At 41.0% G+C, this 20275-nt stretch overlaps 1 protein-coding gene and 1 long non-coding RNA gene across 2 annotated transcripts; one reads left to right on the top strand and one right to left on the bottom strand.

The window, feature by feature from the left end:
- Positions 1 to 951: 951 nt before the first annotated feature.
- LOC100136150 (myosin-7) lies at positions 952 to 14286 on the bottom strand. Its single transcript, XM_021589358.3, has 39 exons — positions 14113 to 14286; positions 13972 to 14011; positions 13432 to 13644; positions 13005 to 13148; positions 12448 to 12604; positions 12291 to 12318; positions 10748 to 10853; positions 10565 to 10657; positions 10361 to 10424; positions 10166 to 10264; positions 9963 to 10066; positions 9710 to 9848; positions 9484 to 9602; positions 9221 to 9370; positions 8939 to 9109; positions 8529 to 8838; positions 8312 to 8382; positions 8025 to 8230; positions 7812 to 7935; positions 7479 to 7615; positions 7125 to 7380; positions 6775 to 7017; positions 6515 to 6691; positions 6256 to 6401; positions 6079 to 6169; positions 5588 to 5977; positions 5347 to 5473; positions 5107 to 5225; positions 4808 to 5004; positions 4362 to 4545; positions 4105 to 4270; positions 3887 to 4011; positions 3484 to 3792; positions 3167 to 3370; positions 2758 to 3054; positions 2541 to 2645; positions 2347 to 2442; positions 2113 to 2247; positions 952 to 1065 (listed from the first exon to the last, which is right to left on the bottom strand). The coding sequence occupies exons 3-39, from the start codon at positions 13630 to 13632 to the stop codon at positions 1045 to 1047; spliced, it is 5811 nt and encodes a 1936-aa protein (XP_021445033.1). The 5' UTR covers positions 13633 to 13644; positions 13972 to 14011; positions 14113 to 14286; the 3' UTR covers positions 952 to 1044.
- Positions 14287 to 17978: 3692 nt separating this feature from the next.
- Positions 17979 to 19740, top strand: LOC149970792 (uncharacterized). The gene is made up of 2 exons (XR_016492871.1): positions 17979 to 18068; positions 18410 to 19740. It is a non-coding gene; the product is annotated as an uncharacterized LOC149970792 (long non-coding RNA).
- The last annotated feature ends 535 nt before the right edge of the window (positions 19741 to 20275 follow it).

Raw genomic sequence — 20275 nt, 5'->3', positions numbered from 1 at the left:
TAGCCACTCCTCAGTAAAAGGCACATGACAGCCGGCTTGGAGTTTGCCAAAAGGCACCTAACGGACTCTGACCATGAGAAACAAGATTCTCTGGTCTGATGAAACAAAGATTGAACTCTTTGGCCTGAATGCCAAGCATCACATCTTGAGGAAACCTTGCACCATCCCTACATTGAAGCATGGTGGTGGCAGCATCATGCTGTGGGGTTATTTTTCAGTGGCAGGGACTGGGAGACTAGTCAGGATCGAGGGAAAGATGAATGGAGCAGAGTACAGAGGAATCATTGATGAAAACCTGCTCCAGAGCGTTCAGGACCTCAGACCGGGGCGAAGGTCCACCTTCCAACAGGACAATGACCCTAAGCACATAGCCAAGACAACGCAAGAGTGACTTCGGGACAAGTCTCTGAATGTCCTTGAGTGGTCCAGCCAGAGCCCGATCGAACATCTCTGGAGAGATCTGAAAATAGCTGTGCTGCGACACTCCCCATCCAACCTGACAGAGCTTGAGAGGATCTGCAGAGAAGAGTGGGAGCACCTCCCCAAGTACAGGTGTGCCAAGATTGTAGTGTCATACCCAAGAAGACTTGAGGCTGTAATCGCTGCCAAAGGTGCTTCAACACAGTACTGAGTAAAGGGTCTGAATACTTATGTAAATGTGATATTTACGTTTTTTATTTTTAATACTATTTGCTAAAATATCTGAGTACTTTTCGAATGCACTGACAAATGCATTGACAATAGTTTTTTTTGTAAACTGTTGATATTGGTAGTCTCCTTGTTAAAATGTTCTACATTTAACCAAGTGAAGATCAATATGATGACAGATCAGTATATGCCGATAATCAGATTGCCAAGCTTTGATGACCATTAATGACAGCAACAATTATTTGAGAGGAGTGAGACTATCACTCACATACTATGAATAAAGACACAGTCAGTAGATGTGAATCTGATTGCGATTTGACTTTATTCTACAGAGTTACTTAGGGCTTTGGATAGACTTCACCACAGCAGAAGGTTTCAGAGGTCCATATGAGAGCTTCACTCTTCATCGTGCCCTTTCTGTGATGATAAAGAATTAGGGAATAGAGAGAGACAGATCAGAAGATATTGGTAAGCACTGGCCAATAGATACAGTGGAAATCTAGACTGTATTCAATCAAACCTGCCATAGCAATATAATAGTGTCTTTCTTTTCAAACTACTGCTCTTTCTGAAAACGAAAAGTATCTACTTGTGAAGGGAGTCTACCTAGTAGATGGTAATAGTGGGTTTTTACAGTGGCCAAAACTATTCTGTGTTTTCATTTCACAACCGTGATAATACAATTGCAGGTTCAATTAAATGTAAAGTGATGAAAATGTGTCCTAAATCTGAAGTCCTGGATTATTCAACGTAAGGTCCTAGGTCACTTAATACATTTTAAAACACTGATAAATTACCCCGATTGTTATATTTTGTCACTTCGCATAAGTGTAACAGTTGATGAGCCTTCAGCTACATCCTCATTACCTCCTTAATCCAATCACTAACCAATCATTTATGGTTAAACCAATCCCACGTGTCAAGGGACATAACTTACTGTAACTGTTAGACTGGATGGCTATGTAATTTTAAAACGTTGTAGTAACATTTCACAGGGTAAGTAACACAATATAAAGGTGTAGACTTATCCTAGACCTAAAGATGGGAACCATCTCTCATAACAGAATACTGTAAACAGTGTCATTTCGAATCACTTTGACTAACCAACTGACCACCATTTCGCCTTAAACGTCTTATTACGAACAAGCGTTACAAATACAGAATACAAATACTATATGACAAATACAGGCTTTATCTTGACAAAGTCTGATGCACTATGATACTACTGTTATAATAAAATATATTTGAATGCAGGTTTGGTCTGATTTTTTGTTGTTGGTCCAATTAGACTTTTTCAGTATTAATGTTTACATCTGCTTACATAGTCACTTACAAAAAACATTTTTCCACTTTTGCTTTATGATATTGAAATACTAGAATTACAACACTTGTTTTTATAATTATATTATGCACACCAAAAATTAAGATATTCAAGAATCAGAAAATGAACTTAGCCTCACTAACCTTGGAACCAACATCACGGCTCTTGGCACGCAGCTTGTTGACCTGAGACTCAGCGATGTCGGCCCTTTCCTCAGCCTCGTCCAGCTCATGTTGTATTTTGCGGAACTTGCCCAGATGGTTGTTGGCTTGCTCCTCCTATGACATGGAAACACAACAAGCATCACAGCAAAAGCAGAGACCGATACTATCATACAAGCAAAAGATCCCCAATATTATAGGTAAGTCCACACTTACAGCTTCCTCGGCAGATCTCTTGTAGGCTTTCACTTTCAGTTGCAGCTTATCCACAAGGTCTTGGAGGCGGGTCATATTCTTGCGGTCCTCATCAGTCTGTAAAGACAGAAGCCATAGCGAATAGCAGTCAGTAGATGTAAAGCACACATCTATGCATGCCTGTCATGGTAACAACAATATAAATAAAAGATCACCTGGTAGGTGAGTTCCTTGATACGCCTCTCATATTTCCGAATTCCTTTGATTGCATCAGCACCCTTCTTCTGCTCACCCTCGACCTCATTCTCCAGCTCCCTCACCTGTCATAACATAAAAATAACATCTAGGCTATGTAACAGGGACCATTATTGCTGTTTTGCATATGGCTCTAATGCACAGTATGTGCATCTACTGTAAAAAGCATACACTCACCCTGTTCTCCAGCTTCTGAACCTGCTTCTTGCCCCCCTTCATGGCGATTTGTTCAGCCTCATCCAGGCGGTGCTGCAGGTCCTTGATGGTCTGCTCCATGTTCTTCTTCATTCGCTCCAGGTGAGAACTGGTGTCCTGCTCCTTCTTCAACTCCTCTGCCATCATGGCAGCATCAGTAATGGCCTTCTTGGCCTTTTCTTCAGCATTTCTGCACTCCTGGACTGCCTCCTCCACCTCAGTCTGAAGCTGGTTTGTGTCGCTCTCCAGCTTCTTCTTTTGGTTCAGCAGGCTGGTGTTCTACAGATGGAATATGTTTCCACTGTTATTAAACATTGGGACAGTCCAGAGGAAATGTACAATACATCAGTAGCATACTATTAATAAGCACCCTAAATAACAATGTTCACACCTGTGAGTGCAGCAACTGCACCCTCTCACTGATGTCCAGCAGCTCTTGCTCAGCTAGCTTGCGGCCTCTCTCAGTCTGTTCAAGACAGCTTCTTAGCTCCTCCAGCTCTGCCTGCATCAGATTGTTGCGTCTCTCTACAATGGCAATGTTTTCCTTCAGATCATCATTGGAACGAAGAGAGTCATCTAACTGGAGTTGGGCATCCTAGAAGAGAAGACATTTGTATAACGAATTAGTCAATCGCTCATTAAATTTACATTTACATTTGAGACATTTAGCCAACACTCCTATCCAGATATAGACCAACAATAATTTACCTTCAGATGAGCATGAACACTCTTTAGCTGTTTCTGGGCCTCTGATGCCTGCCTGTTGGATTGGCTGAGCTGGATTTCCATCTCATTGAGGTCTCCCTCCATTTTCTTTTTCAGTCTGAGGGCCTCAGTCCTGCTCCGGCACTCTGCCTCAAGAGAGCTCTGCAGGGTATCAATGGCCCTCTGCAGATTCCTCTTGGACTGCTCCATCTCCTCGTCCTTCTCAGTCAGCTTGCGCTCAATATCAGCCTTTACCTGATTAAACTCTAGCTGGGCTCTCAGAATCTTACCCTCCTCATGTTCCAGAGAAGCCTGTTAGATCATAATGGTTCAGGTTTATTATAAAGGCATACAGTATAAGTATGTATAATATATTATGACTTGATTCTGGACAGAGGGAACCTACCTCAGCTTCCTCCAGAGCAGATTGGATCTCACTTTTCTCCTGTTCCAGCTGTTTCCTTATTTTCTCCAGCTCGTGGATGCTCTTTCCTCCTTCACCAAGTTGCTCAGTAAGGTCGGAAATCTCCTCTGTGAGGTTAAGGCCATACAGTGGAATTTAGATTGCTGTGTTGACATTAAGTAAATACTGTACCTCCCTGTACTGATAGCTTGACGGCTTACCTTGGAGGTTCTTGTTCTCCCTCTTCATTGTCTCGAGCTGATCCAAAGTTTCCTCATAGGAGTTCTTCAGCTTGAAGAGTTCAGTGCTCAGAGACCTAGCCTCTTTCTGTGAGCTCTCTAGCTCACACTGAGACTCCTCATACTTCTGCTTCCACTCAGACAGAACCTGTTGGAAGCAATCAAACAAAAATGTCATTTGAAAGAAAGGATCATGAACATTTAATTTAGCATATTTATCCATGGCTTAAAGAGTTTACTTTGTCAAAGTTTCTTTGTTTCTTGTCCAGAGCAGCAGCAGCAGCATTAGACCGTTCCACATCCACCATGAGATCTTCAATCTCATTCTGCAGTCTGTGTTTGGTCTTCTCCAGGGAGGAACACTTGGCGTTCACTGCCTCCACAGCTTCTTCAGCATCCTGCAGACGCTGAGCCAGTTTCTTCCTGGATTAAAGAATAATAAACAGGAGATATTTAGTGCCAGCAGTGACATTTGTTTTGCTTCATAGGTAAATTAACCTTTGAGGATACTTCACCTCCCTACTAATAGCTGCGTGGTCAGCTATCAGACAAACTTTTTGTTCGTCTTACATTGTAGAAGAAACATAACACAAACAGAAAGCCTATCTGCTAGAAGAGAAACAGAGTCTTTCTTTGGAGAACATTTGAGTAAAAGAGTGAATAAATGACTGCCATGATTTCTTACTTGGCTTCCTCCAGCTCCTCAGTCCTCTGAATGGCATCGGTCTCGTACTTTGTTCTCCACTGAGCCACCTCAGAGTTAGCCTTGGACATGCCACGCTGCAGCTCAGCCTTGGCCTCCTGCTCCTCCTCATACTGCTCTCGGAGCAGGTCACCATCATGTCGAGCAGATTGCACTGCATGGGCTAGTGCATTCTTTGCCTGGAGCACAAATATTTTCACACATTTTGTATCATTAGCTAAGGATGACGTGATATAATACAGTATATTATATAGCTTTGGGTGAACATATTTATCTCTCACCTTTGTTTCCTCCTCCAGTTGTCGTTTGAGGTCCTCAATCTGCTGAGTGTAGGACAGCTTCCCTCTACTTAGCTGAGATACAAGGGAGTCCTTCTCCTCAAGCTGCCTGGAAAGCTCCCCTAGTGGAGTAAATTATGAAATTGTTATGAACAATTCCACCGCCTTGTTCCTCCTCCGTGTGGAGGAAGGCATTGTTTTCTAATATTGACGATCATTTGTCATACGAGATAACAAACTTACCATTCTCTGTCTGCAGCCTAGCTTTACACATGCTGAAGTCATTGATACTGCGCATGCCCTCCTCATACTTTGCCCGATATTCACTCATCTGATCTTCCAAGGTCCTGCATGCCTTCTCTAAATTGGTCTGAAATAAAGTGCATGATATAAAGACAAATGTGAGTTTTTAGTTTTTAAATAATCCCTAATGCCTCACATTTGATGAGAAACATAAAGACCAGATAATGAAATGGGGCCATACCTTGGACTTCACAATATGTTCCATGTTGGAGACAACATCATCAAGTTCAAGCCTGAGCTCGCTCTTCTCCTTCTCCAGTTTCTGCTTCACTCTCTGCAAGTTGTCTATTTGTTCCCCAAGGTCAGCGACACTGTCAGCTTGTTTTTTCCTGAGTGTGGCAGCTGTAGCCTCGTGCTGCAGAGTGGCCTCTTCAAGGTCTCTGCGGAGCTTCAGGAACTCATTCTCCCTCTTCTTGTTCATCTCAATCTGGACAGATGTGGCTCCACCAGCCTCCTCCAGCCTCTCACTGATGTCCTCCAGCTCTCTGGCCAAGTCTGCTCTTTGCTTCTCCACCTTGGCTCGGGCAGCTCTTTCTGCCTCGAGCTCTTCCTCCAGCTCCTCAATACGAGCCTAGCGAGGGGGGGAAAGATTGTAAGATTATTTTGAGGTGACTTAAGTCAAACTAATGTGTATTTTCATGGTTACACATTCAATTGCACATGATTCATTACCTGAAGCTCCTTTAGTTTCTTCTGCAGCTGAATGTTAGCTGCTTGCTCATCTTCTATTTTACTGTTCAGCTGGCTGACCTCAAAGTCTTTCCTGTGGCCGAAAGGCATTTTTTTGTTGCAAATTAACAAATAAAGGCATGAATGATATAAACTGGGATTTTTTATTTTTTTACTTACTTCTTAAGACGTTCCTCTAGTTGCTGTTTATCATTCTCCAGGTCCATTAGACTTTCCTGGGTCAACTTCAAGTCTCCCTCGAGCTTCCTCTTGGCTCTTTCAAGATCCATACGGACCTTCTTCTCTTGCTCCAGAGAACCCTCAAGCTGGGGAACATTAACATAAAACTCACTACTGTTTTATCCAGTCAACTTCTGATGGCTACACGAATGCTGTGTTTCTATCCTTTAGTGCTCGCAATACAACATCAAGCACTTACGTCATCAACTTGTTGCTCCAGCTTAGCCTTTGCCTTTGTTAGAGTGTTGACTTTGTCTTCCTCACTCTGCAGGTCGTCCAGTGTTTGCTGATGAGCCTCCTGGAGAGCTTTCTTCTCCTTGGTCAGCTTGGCAATGATTTCATCCAGAGCTGCCATTTCCTCAGTCAGGTTCTTCACCTGTGAATAGGAAGTGAAGGTTGAGCAAACAACAACATAAACACAGTTTGTATTTGTTTTATAAATATGGAGGTGATAGTGACCTTGTTCTCTGTGGCGTGCTTCTCCTTCTCCACTTTAGCCAGAGTGAGCTCCAGGTCATCAATGTCCTTCTTTATCTCAGAGCACTCGTCCTCCAGTTTCCTCTTCTTGGCGGTCAGTTCTGCATTCATCTCCTCTTCATCCTCCAGTCTCTCAGTCAGCTCTTTGGATTTAGCTTCCAACTGAATCTTGTGTTTGATCAGTTGTTCACATCTTTCCTCAGCATCGCAAAGATTATCTTGCTCCTATGTTGAAAGGTTTCATTAGCTTAATGACAATTTTCAAGTATTTTTGCAAGGATCACAATTCTGATGCATGTTACTTCATTTATGGGATGATATATTTAACTCACCGCCTGAACTGAAAGCTGTAAGTCATTTTTCTCTTGGAGAAGAGAGACCATTTTCTCCTCTAGTTCCTTCCTGCGAGCCTCAGACTTAGCATAAGCCTCTTTCAGCTTCAAGAACTCTTCCTTCATGTTGGCCATCTCCTTCTCAGACTCAGCAGATTTCAGCAGAGGCTTGATCTTAAAGAATAGCTTCATCCAGGGCCAATTCTTGACCCCCATGAAGGCACGTACATTCCATTGGATCACAAGTAATGCATCTCTGTGAACAATTACAAATAAAGTTTAGCAGATATTGCATGGAACTACAATGTGAATTCGATATAGACATCGAAGTCATTTGTGACTGTTTATGCTTACCTTCGTTCAACAATCTTCTGGAATTCAGCTCTAGCCAGCAGACCGCGTGCTCTGGACTGGATTCCAGTGATAATGAGGGACAAACGGTCATCTCTCATCTCCTCCAGCTGACCAAGTAGACCAGCCTTGAAGAACACCTTAAAAGGATTTCAAGTAGAGCATATCTAAATCCCCTCCCTATATACAGAATGAACCCATACTGTTGAATGAATTAATAACATTTGGGCACTTTCACTTTATGGAATATTCCATTGGAAAATATATGTATATTTGCTTCTTCATCGGAATATACTGTATGTATATTGTGCATGATCATCCTTATAAAAGTTATACCTTAGTGTGTCCAAATCTGTATTGAGTGTGATCAATATCCAAAGACCCAAGTAATTTCTCAGCTCCTTTCTTGCTGTCAATAAACTGTCCTTCGGGGATGGCAGCAGGATTCAGGATACGGTATCTATTTGAAGTATTACATAGTCTTGAATATAATACATATTACAAAAGAGGACCTGTTTCCCAATTCAGTTGAACCTATGTATTGTATACCTCTGCTTGAAGTCTCCATACAGGACCCTATTGGGGAAGCCTTTTCTGCAGATCCTGATGCCTTCCAGCACACCGTTACAGCGCAGCTGGTGCATGACCAGAGGATTCTCCATGGCCCCAGGAGTCTTGGTCTCATTGGGGATGATGCAGCGCACAAAGTGAGGGTGAGTGGACCTCAAGTTGGTCATCAGCTTGTTCAGGTTTTCCTGTAGAAGCAATAAAGCCATGCATGGAACTGTAAATGTGAATAAATAGACACCACAGTTTGATGTGTTTTTCATACTCACCCTGTGCAAGGCAGACACAGTCTGAAAGGATGATCCCTTCTTCTTCTTTCCACTTGCCTTGCTATCATCAGCTGAGAAGTACAATGGATATAAAATAACGTCTTCAAAAAGTACTTTATCTTATTAGGTTTATTTGACTGGGACAATGCCTATTGAAAAGGACTGATCTAGGTGCTTTCAGAACTGGTTTATATATATAAAAAAAAAATGTGCATACCAGCATCTGTTCCAGCATAATTCTGGAAGAGCACGGTCAACAATTTGAGGTTAGACTTCTGGAACAGTCCGACCACAGTCTCATTCAGTGGATCCTTGTTCTTTACCAGCCAGTTGAAAATATTGTAGTCCACAGTACCAGCATAGTGAATCAGGGAGAAATGAGCCTCTGGTTTCCCTTTCATAAGCCTGGGCTTCTGGAAGTTGTTGGATTTTCCAAGATGGTTGTCGTAAAGCTTGGATTTAAAGGTAGCATCGCTGGCCTTGGGGAACATGCACTCCTCTTCAAGGATGGACATGATACCCATTGGCTGAGGGGAAGACAAATATGAGCAGTGTGACTGATGACCTGATAACATTTAGATGTGTGTAGGTGCACTTGTCTTATTGAAAAACATAACTATTCCTTACCTTTTCAATAAGGTCAATGCAAGCCTGCAAGTCCATGCCAAAGTCAATGAACTCCCACTCAATTCCCTCTTTCTTGTACTCCTCTTGCTCCAGCACAAACATGTGGTGGTTGAAAAACTGTTGCAGCTTTTCATTGGTGAAGTTGATGCAGAGCTGCTCGAAGGTGTTGTACTGCAGCAGAAAGGTGAACTTAGTTTTACAACTTGTAAAGTAGCACTAATAGATTGAGGTAAAAAAAAAAAAAGGGATTCAAGTATCATATTGATTATCACTTCAGCTCACATCAAAGATCTCAAACCCAGCGATGTCCAATACACCAATGAAGTACTGGCGAGGCTGCTTGGTGTCCAAGGATTGGTTGATTCTCACCACCATCCAGAGGAACATCTTTTCATACACTGACTTTGACAGTGCACCAATGGAATAGTTCACCTTTAATAAAATAGAAGAAAAAAAACATTATTGTAATGGTTATGAACCTTGCCTGATTAACATTGAGCTCTGAGTTCTTTTCAGATCTTTGTTATACGTTATTTCTGGCTCACCTGTTGGACAGTTTGCCCCTTGGTGACCCACTCGTTCCCTACTTTGACCCTTGGGTGACAGAGACCCTTGATGAGGTCAGCAGAGTTCAGGCCCATCAGATATGACACTTTGTCAGCATCTTAGGATAAATCAAATGAAATGATACATTAGAATATTTGTTAACGTACTGTCTTTAAGATGTGTCATCAACACCGAGGTTCGTTTTCTTAATGAAGTCCCCCTCACCCTCAGTGCCATCAGCCTCTGCCTGCTCCTCGCGCTGTTTCAGCTTGAACTTCATGTTGCCATAGTGCATGATAGCACCAGTCAGCTTGTAAATGCCATTCTTCTCCTCCTGAGTGAAGCCCAGGACATCAAAAGCTTCCTAAATTAGAAAAAGAGAGAGATAGTATGCTACCAGTGCACCAATAAATACATGAAGGTAATCTAGTTAAAACAGATATGGCACCAGATGAACCAACCATTGATATTTACTCACATCAGTGGCACACAACTCATCACCATCGTCGATGGAGGCTACAGTTGTCTCTCCTTGGGAGATGAATTGGTAGTCATAGGGGTTGTTGGTGATGAGCATCATCTCTGAAAAGCAAACAGAAATGTCAGATTCGGTCAAATCCAGTGAGGTCCGAGCAAGGATATGTTTTAGTTAGTACGTGGATGACAGTATTCTTTATTTACCGAGCAACTCTGGTTTCCTTTGGGACAGAATCTGGTAGAAAATGTGATAGTCTCTCTCAGCCTTGAGCTGGAAAGTCACACGGGACTTCTCTAACAGATCTGTAAAAATGCAAGGCGGAAAAGTTCATTGAAGGAAACAGTTTAACATTATTGTATATATGAGAATAGTTGGTAATTGATTTGAATATTCCTTACAGGTCTCAATGTCTGCGGAGGCTAGCTTTCCACTAGCAGCAAAATGAATTCGGATGAATTTGCCCTGAATAAAAGTTAAAGAGAACCAATCATTCATTTTGGCATACAATTAACATACATAGTGAGTATATTATGTGCATTGTATCATATGTTGTATGTTTTCAATGGTAGTGTGATCACAATGGTCTGTGGACAGAAACTTACGAATCTTGAAGAGTTGTCATTTCTAATGGTCTTGGCGTTACCAAATGCCTCCAGAGCTGGGTTAGCCTGGATGATTTGATCCTCCAAAGTCCCCTGGAAGTATTCAGAGCAGTGCTCTGATTACAGCAATGAAGGGTAAAGTGCCATTAGAGAACATGTTATCTGTTTATTCAACAAGCTAACCTTTTTCTCAGAGGCTGTGTCCTTCTTTCCTCCTACAGCTGCAATACTGGCGTAGTATTGAATGACTCTCTTGGTGTTGACAGTCTTCCCAGCACCAGATTCTCCGCTGAGGATACAAATACAGTATGTAACAGTAAAATAGGCTCAAAACAAATGGAAAGTATCTCAAAATGCAAAATTCACACTCAAATGGCCAGGCTTTAGAACTGAACATAGATGCACCATGAAATAAATTAAACTAATAACTTGGTTCAAGGCTGTCTTCTGACTGATTAAAAAAGATTCCAGAACAATCAGAATGCTGTACATTTTACATTTATATTTTAGTCATTCAGCAGACGCTCTTATCCAGAGTGATTTACAGCAGTGAGTGCATACATTTTCATACTTTTTTCAGTCTAGTCCCCTGGAAATCGAAGCCACAACCCAGGTGTTGCAAGCGGCATGCTCTACCAGCTGAGCCATGCTCTACCAGCTGAGCCATGCTCTACCAGCTGAGCCATGCTCTACCAGCTGAGCCATGCTCTACCAGCTGAGCCATGCTCTACCAGCTGAGCCATGCTCTACCAACTGAGCCATGCTCTACCAACTGAGCCATGCCCTACCAACTGAGCCATGCTCTACCAGCTGAGCCATGCTCTACCAGCTGAGCCATGCTCTACCAGCTGAGCCATGCTCTACCAGCTGAGCCATGCTCTACCAGCTGAGCCATGCCCTACCAGCTGAGCCATGCCCTACCAACTGAGCCATGCTCTACCAGCTGAGCCATGCTCTACCAGCTGAGCCATGCTCTACCAGCAGAGCTACACCCTAAAGTGCAACAATTTAGCTCACTATTCCCTCATCCCCTAAAAACCAGCCATACGAAGAAAAAAATCTTGTATATTCTTCATTAGTCTACTTTTGATACAATCCCACAAATGTTGCATGTCAACATTCAAGTTTTCAAGATATAATATCACTTTACTCCTGACGCCCAACATCAAACAAGAGCAAGAAGTCCAATGCAAACACAATGTTAGCTCTATGTGCTTTTATTTTAGTGTGGATGCTCAATCTCATTGATCTCAGCCAAGTCCTTTTCAATTGGTGAGCTAAGTAAGACCGTACCAGCTTTTGTGAAAAGCCATGGCCCGTCATATCACCATTAATATTGCCTCTATCCACCAATACTGGCATGTACTGACTGTTCAACATTAATTTGCCCTCAGCCCCCAACCAGGCTTCAATGTTTTTTTAAGTTCCTTCTTATCAGGAATCACAGGATGCCTGTCACTAAATTCAAAGTGCATGCTTTATCCACTGTTAATCAGATGTATCAACACAACAGTCCAAATTGAGGTAGTTAAAATAACACAAATATTTACATGTCATTGGTTTGTCAGTGCAATACTTTCCAATTAATCCATCCATTTATGACAGCATACAGCCACATTAAGCTTCTATACAGTAGCAACACTTTGATGTCACTGCCAGGCAATGTAAGACCTATAAAATATACAAATTCAGCTTGATGAAAAGGAGAGAAAAGGAGAGAACTCACGTGATAAGAATGGATTGGTTCTCCCTGTCTGAAATAGATATAAGGACATGGTCACATTTTTTTTTTGAAAGAATACACTATTTTTAGTACCGTAATGTTTGAATATCTTTTGGGTGAAAGTTGAATAAGATTCTCTAAGTCATCTTAGTGAGTTTACCTGTCAGCATGTACTGATAGGCGTTATCGGAGATAGAAAAGATGTGAGGAGGAGCTTCACTCCTCTTCTTGCCTCTGTAGGCTGAGACCACCTCCTGGTTATATACTGGCAGCCACTTGTAGGGGTTGACAGTGACACAGAACAGCCCGGAGTAGGTCTGTAGAAACAGGAAGGAGTCAAAATAGAAGAACTGAAAGAACATATTTAATAGAGTTTGATCAAATACAGAGTATGATATTAGGCCTACATTTATTATTGTGAATTCTTGGCCTAACCAGATTGTTGTACAGTTGAATCTAAGATCGGTTGGGTATACAGTGCATTCGGAAAGTATTCAGACCCATTGACTTTTTCCACATTTTTTTACGTTACAGCCTTATTCTAAAATGTATTGAAAACATGGTTTAAAAAAAATGCTTGTTGGGTGTTTGGCTGATAGACTATTCAATTGAATTTTGATTTATTAGAGATAATAAATGTTCAGGTCAGAATATCTACTTTGTTTCATTCCACAGTGTTAAGAAATGGAGAAAAAAATCCAGCATGTGTGAACTCACGTAGATCATCCATGCTGCATAACGCTCTTTGAGGTTGAACAGCACAGCTGGCTCATGAAGGAAGGTAAACATCGCCATGTCTTCAATTTTATCAAACTTTGGCGGGTTCTGAGGGTGGACATCACAGTCCTTCACGGTCACAGTCTGTAAAAAGAAATGATCAGAGTCACAAAAGCAAGTACTGTTAAACTATTTGTCAGTCATTTTAAAACAGTTGTTCACCAACAGTACATGAAAAAGGAATATTAGATATTTAGATTTCACAATTATATCTTTTTTTTTACAGTAAATGTAACACACAAGTGTTTAGATCCAGTAGTTTCTGGCATAATTGTTGTAATATTACATATAAAGTCATGTTTTGTTCAAATATAATGTTATCATCACTAGTTGTCCTGGTTGAGCAGCTCTCTCACAGCTTACTAACCTTCCCATTCGCAGTGTCAGCGGTGACTTTGTCACCATCTCTGCTGGTGATGGAAGCCTTCACAAATTCCACTTCGGTGTCAGGCACAAAGCATTCCTTCTTCATGTCGAAGGGACGGGTCTGGGCCTCCAGACGCTCCCTGTCTGACTTCCTCAAGTAAGGGGCTGCGGGCCCGAACTCTGCCATATGAGCGTCTCCCATGATTTACTGTGTCTAGAGAAAGGAGAGGAAATCAATCTCCGTTATTTATTTATTTTTTATTTAAAGATATGAAAAAGCTATTTGTTGCATGTTTCCATTTATTCCATGTTATATCAGGCATCACTGAAATAACAGAATAGAATTTAATAAAATGTTGTAGATTTTTTTAAATTCCTTTTGTTCATTTTGAATGACTTTATTTAATTTCCGATTTCCGTGTATTCAATTGATTCTAAGGCATTATTTCTGAAACAGTACGACTTGATTTAAAATAAAACATTTTAACAAAGGTTCATGCAGAATCAATAACACCCTGACATGATGTTAAAATGCCCTTACCACACCAACCCCTTTATGATGACTGATGGAGGTAATGGTCCTGTGGAAACAAAAACACACATTTTAAACCATATTTACCCTTTCTAGCACTCACCTTCTTCACACAAAAAGGAGGATTATAGCTCCAGCATCACATCTTACCTTGCAGTAGTATGGTGGCCTATTGTGGTCCAGACCATGTGTCCTCTTTATAAATGAAGCCTTTCTGCCAAATATGGATATGCATCTCAGGGGCCAGGAATGTTATTGTGTCTGTGTTTGGTTGGGGTACAAGGGTGGTGGGGGTTAATGAGTGTTCGGAAAGCCATGTACTGTAGAAATCCCCGGGTAGAGGTAGTCTTATCAGTGATGGTGTCCCTGAAGGCTCCATATTAGGTGCTTCGCGGAGTGTTGTAGTTAATCATAAATATATTCAAGCAGCGAGAGGAAGTCAACTCCATCTTTAAATAGTCAAGGGATTTTGTCAGCAATCTCAAAATTCACTCATAAATAGCAGATTATGTCGTTTATTTCATGTTGTACAATCTTGCAACAGAAAATCCCTTGTAATCTAACTGGTTTGCTTGCATTGTTGGAATCAATACCATCTCAACTGAAATTCAAAACTTGAACAGAAAATAAAAACTGTACATGTCAGATAGCAGCTGGGTGGTCTACATTTTCTAACTGCAGAGCAGATCTGGCTTTAATGATGTTACTTAAATTACAATTATAATGTTCCTTTCTAAAGGAAGAAGAAAATATATATATTTATTTATCGATATGTTCATTTGTTTTGAAAAAAATTAATGAAGAAATAAGATGAACAGATGCTAGTAATTGTAGGGGAGACTGGGGGAAATTGTAACACCTTGAATTTCTCCAAACAGAAACAATCTATAGTGATGAAATGCACACTGTGCCCATTTACGTTCTGTTCCTGCTTAACAAGTTATAGCCAAATACATCTCACTGGTTTTTTTATGGGCAAATGTTTGTTTTTTAGGGGTGAAAGTAGTTTTTTCCACCGGCTGTATTTTTCTTATAATAATGTCCAATAATTCAAACGAGCATAATTATCATCACTAAACATTGACATGAATGAAGTGTCACTACTGTTGTCTCTTGCTAGTCACATGAGGTTTTGTCATGGCTGCTCGTTTGGGGGCAATTGTAACACAGTGTTAAAATGTCCCTGAGCCAAGCAGCCAAATTATGAAAACAAGGGATTTTAACTTAAAGAATGTATGAATTATACGTTAATTATTGAAATACTATCTTTAAATAGCCCTGGGGTCCTGTAGAGAGTCAAAGAAGTTGTAAACAGATATAATATCGGCATCGTGAGATTATTCAGATGTTTTGAGAGGAACCGAATTGCCAGCACACACATGGGCTTTACTGTAATTATTTATTATGGACAGTACATAGAAATGTGTATATTTCTTGCAAAATCATTCCATACTTCTATGATAATTCATATTCATGAATGTTTTTGAAGTGAAGTGAATTTATTTTGTTTATTCTTTAGGTGTTCCATTTGACCCCGGTCTGGACTTTTCGGATTAAAATCAATATTGTGATTCGACCATCTTATGTACAGACATATAAGTGGTATGAACGATTAGGAGACAGATGTAAGTATAGTTCAAATGGTCTCTGAGCAATAGAGTAAAATACAAAAACTGTTACAATTTCCCCCAGTCTCCCCTGCATTAAAGAACTAGAGCAAATGTTTCAAGAGGATAATTCAGATTATCCACATGTCTCAGATGTCTTACCATGGCATAAGGATGATTATTTGACTACTGGTATTTTTCTGAAAACACAAAAGAAGATATTGGATTTCACAAAGGGATATTTAAGAAAAAGATGTCATGACAGGGTCTTCGATTTCCCAGAGGGCTTAAGAGGAGTTCATGTTCGACATTGGTAACATATTGTGTTTTGTTATCATAGGCATAGACTTTGTGGAAGCATAAGCAGCAATATAAAATTGCCAATGGGCCGGTCTAAATAAAGAACATTTAGGCAGCGAGATTAACCAGGCGGAGAGTGTCATGCAACACGGACAGAGGTCTGTCACAGGTGACAAGCTTTAGATTTAGCTGAAAGATAATAATAACAATAGATAATGGAGACAGAGGCAGTAACTGTGGATCAATACGACGCCAATGTCATTGGCCTTGTTGATATTTATGTTGATACTACCTTAACATTTTGATATATGTAAGTGAAAAACATTGGGATAAAAATCGAACATTTTAGATAGTAAAAACAAAATGTTAACTGGAATGGGCTTCCATAGGTTCTCCATTATCCCCTACCAACAGCCAGTTAAAACTCTCTCCCTTAACTGCAGTCTTGTTGACATGGCATTGTGTCTGAGGACAAAGATAACCCTGTCAAATTCCTGCAGAGTGCCTCTCACTGATTGAGGAGGACAGCTTGTGAGTCATGGTGGGTTTTAAGCTTTCAGTGTCCAGCCATTGCCCACGTGTAGGATCAACTGTAGCAGATGACCATACCCAACAAAGGTTTCTTTCACATAAAGAGAGAGTGACAGTTGTATCTTGTAACCCATCAATATGTTATGTTACATTTATGGCGTGGAGTCAACGCTGATCTGTGTACGGTCAGGGTCAGGGCTGGTTTTCTCTGAGTCCAAATATTTACATCCCGGGAATTCTGTCCATCACATTTGATGTGTCGAAGAAATACAAATAAAAAAGTACTCCCAAAGTGAGGAAAGGCAATGAAATGTAACTACTTAAAGTAAAATAGAATGTTAGTAACTTCCACTAATCGTCACAGCCTTTCAAAAGGTCAAGAGGTTAAAGATGAGTCAAGTGCTGGTAACAAGTTTTAAGATTATTTATCTTCTGATAGCTTCCCCAGGCCTGCAAATGACAGCTGGCGTTAGGGTGGCAAATTGAAGTGAGAAATGCCATGCCACTGCTAAAGACCCTGTGAAGATAAAATTGACCTCCCTATCACTCTGCCCAAAGTCAAGCCAGCCCAGATTAAATTAACATGAGAAGATATAAGACAGCTAGATGCAAATGGGGCATTTTAGTTAGTTTAATTCATTAAAATGAGTGACATACAGTAGTAGACTTGTTACGTGCACCATCACCATACCTACTTCCTACACACATGTATGTACGTTCATACACTCAAAGGTTTTAAATATTCCACTTGTCCAACCCCTTAATTGTGCCTACCACTTGTAACATTCTGCTCCTGAGTGCTCTTTGAGCCCTATTCACAGCAGTCCACACACCTCTTGACATTTGAACCTTATATGAACAATTGGCAAGGTTAACAACACCATGTATTTTATTAGCCTGACGGCTCTGCTTTGTCATTGAGTCATGGATAACTGCATACATGGAGTGTGTCTGAAAGTGGGCGTGTCAACAGAAGTGGGAGGATCAAGAGAAGTGGGTGTATGGAAAGCGAATCTGCTAATTGGGCAGTCAAGACAGTTTTCCGGGGCGGTTGGGCTACACGACAAGTCGATTGTTGACAACTGCAACTAGCATTTTAGCTAAGCCTAACCCTAACCCTTTTCCTAACCTTAACCTCATTCCCCTAATCTGCCATGTTAAGTATCCTAACCTGCTACTGTAATTCTCCTAACCTACTATGTAAACATTAAGTTGACCCGCGGTGCACCTGACTGTTGACCCGCGATACCCATCGCTGTTAATCCACCCACTGATGTCACACACATCGCTGTTGATCCACCCACTTCTTTTGCAACGCCCACTTTCAGACCCACTCCAAGTATGGAGTTACCCATACTTGCTGTCATTCTCTACATACTTCAGTCTGAGACTGCCATCATTGAAGTTGTTTGTGGTGATGATAGGCACAAGGGGCATTGTACAAAACAAAGTAATCAGCGATTGGATCGTCTGTAATAAATCAAAGCCCATGACAAATTTTCAAACCCACATGTGTTCTAGCTCTGGCTAAACCCATCGGTTTCTGAACCAATCAGACAGCCCGAATGTGTTCACATTGGGAGACGGGTTGGGGAGGTACTCAGATCCAAACTCATTGCAGAGAAGAAACTAACGTCCGTGGCCAAAGCAAGGAGTGTGGGTAACCAGGCAAGTATTTTATAGGACTGCCTTGTAATTGCCCTCAAACTCAAAGAATGAATGCAATGCAATGAATCTGTAAACACTTCCTAAGGGCAAATAGTTATCATATATTTTAATAGCAGGGAGCTACAAGTCACCACAAATAGGTGTGAAAATGTACCTTTATCAAGCATGTTATTTAAGAATAGCAACAATAGCAACCATAGTGGGGGAAAAACATGTTAGATTGTTTAGTCGTTTAAATGTCAATCAATGTGTCATCATGTCATGCCACATTTTATTTTTCTTAATCACTTATCAAATACATCTCTGTACACTAATCCTCATCAGATATTTTCTCCCCACAGCTACTGTACAAGGTGTCAGCATGTTCACTGCTGATGGATTCCTGTTTCTCCAATGGGGGTTTCTGATGGCCACAACACTGTGTTGACAGAAGTGACAGAACCTTGGCGAGAGACAGCAAACAGCACCAGGACAGAGCCTCTGCAGACACCAACAGGCACTGACTACTTAGTATTTTTACTATGGTATTTTATGAGAGACTATGATGTCAAAATCAATATGGACAAAATGAAATGCAGAGAGTGGCAAATTACACAAAATGAATATGATTTTTATTTAATACTCCTATTAGAGGATGTCAACCTTGCTATCAGCATGAGGATATCTGTGGGTGCAGAGGGAGTTAATATACCTATTTGTTCTATTATCATGATACAGACACAATGTTTGTTAATTAACAGCTATGCTATTTCTTAAATATTAAACTGCAAGAGTGTGGACTAGATGATCAGATCTGTAATGAACAAAAATATAAACGAAACATGCAACAATTTCTAAGATTTTACTGGAGGTGGCTTATGGTTGGAGGCGGCTTATGGTAGAGAAATTAACATTAATTTCTCTGGCAACAGCTCTGGTGACATTCCTGCAGTCAGCATGCCAATTGCACTCTCCCTCAAAACTTGAGACATCTGTGGCATTGTGTTGTGTGACAAGACTGCACAGTTTAGAATGGCCTTTTATTGTCCCCAGCACAAGGGGCACCTGTGTAATGATCATGCTGTTTAATCAGCTTCTTAATATGCCACACCTGTCAGGTGGATGGATTATCGTGGCAAAGGAGAAATGCTCACTAACAAGGATGTAAACAAATTTGTTGTAAGGGGTGCGTGACTGGCTGCAGGGAAATCAGACGCAGGAGAGCAGAACTGGGTAAAAACCGGAGCAGTTTAATAGCAAAACCAACGGCACCCAGAATAACAAAATATGGGTACAAAATAACCCATCGCAAACCAGTCGGAGTGCACAAGCACTTTCAAACAAACAATTCCACACACAGACATGGGGGGGACAGAGGGTTAAATACACAACAAGTAATGAGGCAAAACAAGACAAAACAAATGGAAAACGAAAGGTGGATCGGCGATGACTAGAAGACCGGTGACGTCGACCGCCGAACGCCGCCTGAACAAGGAGCGGAACCGACTTCGATGGAAGTCGTGACATTTGTGCACAGTATTTGAGAGAAATAAGCTTTTTGTGTGTATGGAAAATGTCTGGGACATTTTATTTCAGCTCATGAAACATGGGACCAACACTTTACATTTTGCTTTTATATTTTTGTTCAGTGTATATTATTTCCAATTTATATAAACTTTGACAACTTATTTTTTAGATCATGAACATTGTTTTAATGGCACTTTTCCAAAAGCATTGTATCAAACACAGCCACAATCGAGAAGTATTGTTGTTGCGGAGTGGCATAGGGATTTATTGTGACAGACCAGCTGCTAGTGTAATTATGCTGCATGGCATTGTGAGAAGCCTAACTATCTGAGGGGGTTTATTGCATGAATTTGACACCCTGACTCTTGAGCTTTCCTTAATGTCCTATTTTGAGAACAATAGAGGTGTTTTATCTCTCTCTCTATTTTAGCTATCATCACCTCACATTTGAAACACTTAAGCCCACTCACCCAACCCTCCCGCCCACCCCACACCCCATGGCTTTTCTGTCTGTCCACCCCTGCTTGGCCTCTCTCGGGTTCCCTGCTAACTCAAACCTTATCCCAATGCCAACGTCAAAAAGGATGCTTGACCTCAGGATCTCAGATAGCCTCATCACCCTCCAACTCTCTGAGATAGTCAAGGATTCTAGATAAGTGACTATAGTAAGAGTTGGCAAATTAACTAGGTAATGTCCTACC

The sequence above is a fragment of the Oncorhynchus mykiss genome, chromosome 28, assembly GCF_057628025.1.
Source record: "Oncorhynchus mykiss isolate SJ-2025 chromosome 28, ASM5762802v1, whole genome shotgun sequence".
NCBI lineage: Eukaryota > Metazoa > Chordata > Actinopteri > Salmoniformes > Salmonidae > Oncorhynchus > Oncorhynchus mykiss.
Note: the sequence above shows the minus strand (reverse complement) of the source record. Positions and strands in the feature narration are given on the sequence as shown.